This window comes from Antrostomus carolinensis, unplaced genomic scaffold (assembly GCF_000700745.2).
Source record: "Antrostomus carolinensis isolate BGI_N321 unplaced genomic scaffold, ASM70074v2 scaffold668, whole genome shotgun sequence".
NCBI lineage: Eukaryota > Metazoa > Chordata > Aves > Caprimulgiformes > Caprimulgidae > Antrostomus > Antrostomus carolinensis.
The window spans coordinates 13,744-15,093 of record NW_010332065.1 but is presented as its reverse complement, the minus strand read 5'-3'; the positions used below and the strand labels follow the sequence as shown (position 1 = coordinate 15,093).

At 59.6% G+C, this 1,350-nt stretch overlaps 1 protein-coding gene across 1 annotated transcript in view; it reads right to left on the bottom strand.

Annotated features, from left to right (window-relative positions):
- Window positions 1–1,350, bottom strand: part of LOC104529138 (tensin) — a gene marked incomplete at its 5' end in the record, with an annotated part of 21,311 nt that overhangs the window by 6,226 nt on the left and 13,735 nt on the right. The window contains 2 exon segments of the mRNA XM_029086311.1: window positions 2–213; window positions 881–1,052. Coding sequence (XP_028942144.1) covers window positions 2–213; window positions 881–1,052 — 384 coding nt within the window.

Here is a 1,350-nt window from a genome sequence, read left to right as displayed (position 1 = left end):
CGGCCATCAGGGTAGTCAGGGCTGGCGTATGCCAAGCCTGGGACTCCACCTTGGACTATTGCAAAGGAAGATGGAGACGAGTTTTGGTAGCTGCTGTGAGCAGAGGGAATCTGTGAGCTGACAGGTGACCGGTAAACAGGCTCAGCCGAGGTGTGGGGAGGTGTAACCGTGCCGTGAGGGCTGCCCTCCGATGGGTAGCTGCGGAGGGAAGCCCTGAGGAGAGATGAGAAGAAAGAGGATTCAGCTCCATCCCTCATTCCCGCTGTTGGCTCGCACCCTCCTGTGAGTGGTGCACAGGGAAACTGAGGCATGGCACCAGCGAGCTGCTCGGTTGCTCAGAGGCAACAGTGGGATGGGTCCTGTCAGCTGCATGAAAGCAACTGGAGGCAGCTTTAGTTCCCCCATGCATTCCAATTTCCTCTCAAATTATGGTTTTCTGGGAGACAGAGCCTTTTTCCAGCTCCTCTCCCAGCAAAATGCCTGGTTCATTCCCCCCTGCCAGCCTTGCGAGGTGAGCTGGTGCAGGACAGCCCATGGGCAGGGTGGAGAGAAGACAGGGATGATGACTCCATCACACCACAGGGCACCACAGGGCTCAGTCAAACCCAACCAAGGGCTAGGGGTTAGCACAGACCCCATCCCTCCTCCTGCCCCCAGGGCCAGGTTCCCACCCAGATGCTGCTGAGGACCAGTGACTCAGCTTTGTGTCCTCAGGCCAGTGAGCATACAGCAAGGACCTTGCCTTTGCAAGGACCCCTGTCTCCACATGCAGTGTTTAAGGGTCCTTGCAAAGGCAATTTCAAAGAGGGAGCAAGCCTGTCCACCAGACAGGGTTCACCCCAGCCCCACCAGCCCCCGGGACCTGCACCCACTGCCTTACCCGTCCACGCTGTGAATGGGGCTGCTGGTGGAGATGGGGCTGGGGGCAGTGAAGGAGTTGAAGGCACCGTTCCTGGTGGGCACCTCCGGGCCCCCGGGCTGGGCAGAGGGCAGGTTTCCTCCCCTGCCTGTCGTGGCCGTGCGGGCCACCGACTCGACGTAGCTCCTAGGCTCTGTGGTAAAAGAGAAGAAGAAATGGATAAGCCCACAGCTCCCATGAGAAGGGGGCCATGCCCTTCCCAGTATCCCTGTTTCAGCCAGTGAAGGTGCTTGAGCTGAGCTCCTCCAGCTGCACGTTTCCCCATCCCGCTGCCCACAGGGGCTGTGCAAAAAACACCTCTGGCTCACCTGGGCCTTTAGGCTGTTCCAACAGATGCTGAAAACCCTGGCCAGGGCACAGGGAGGGGGACTGTGCCCACCCCTTTACCCATGAGGACCAGAGCACGTGAGACCATGGTCCCTTCCCGTCCT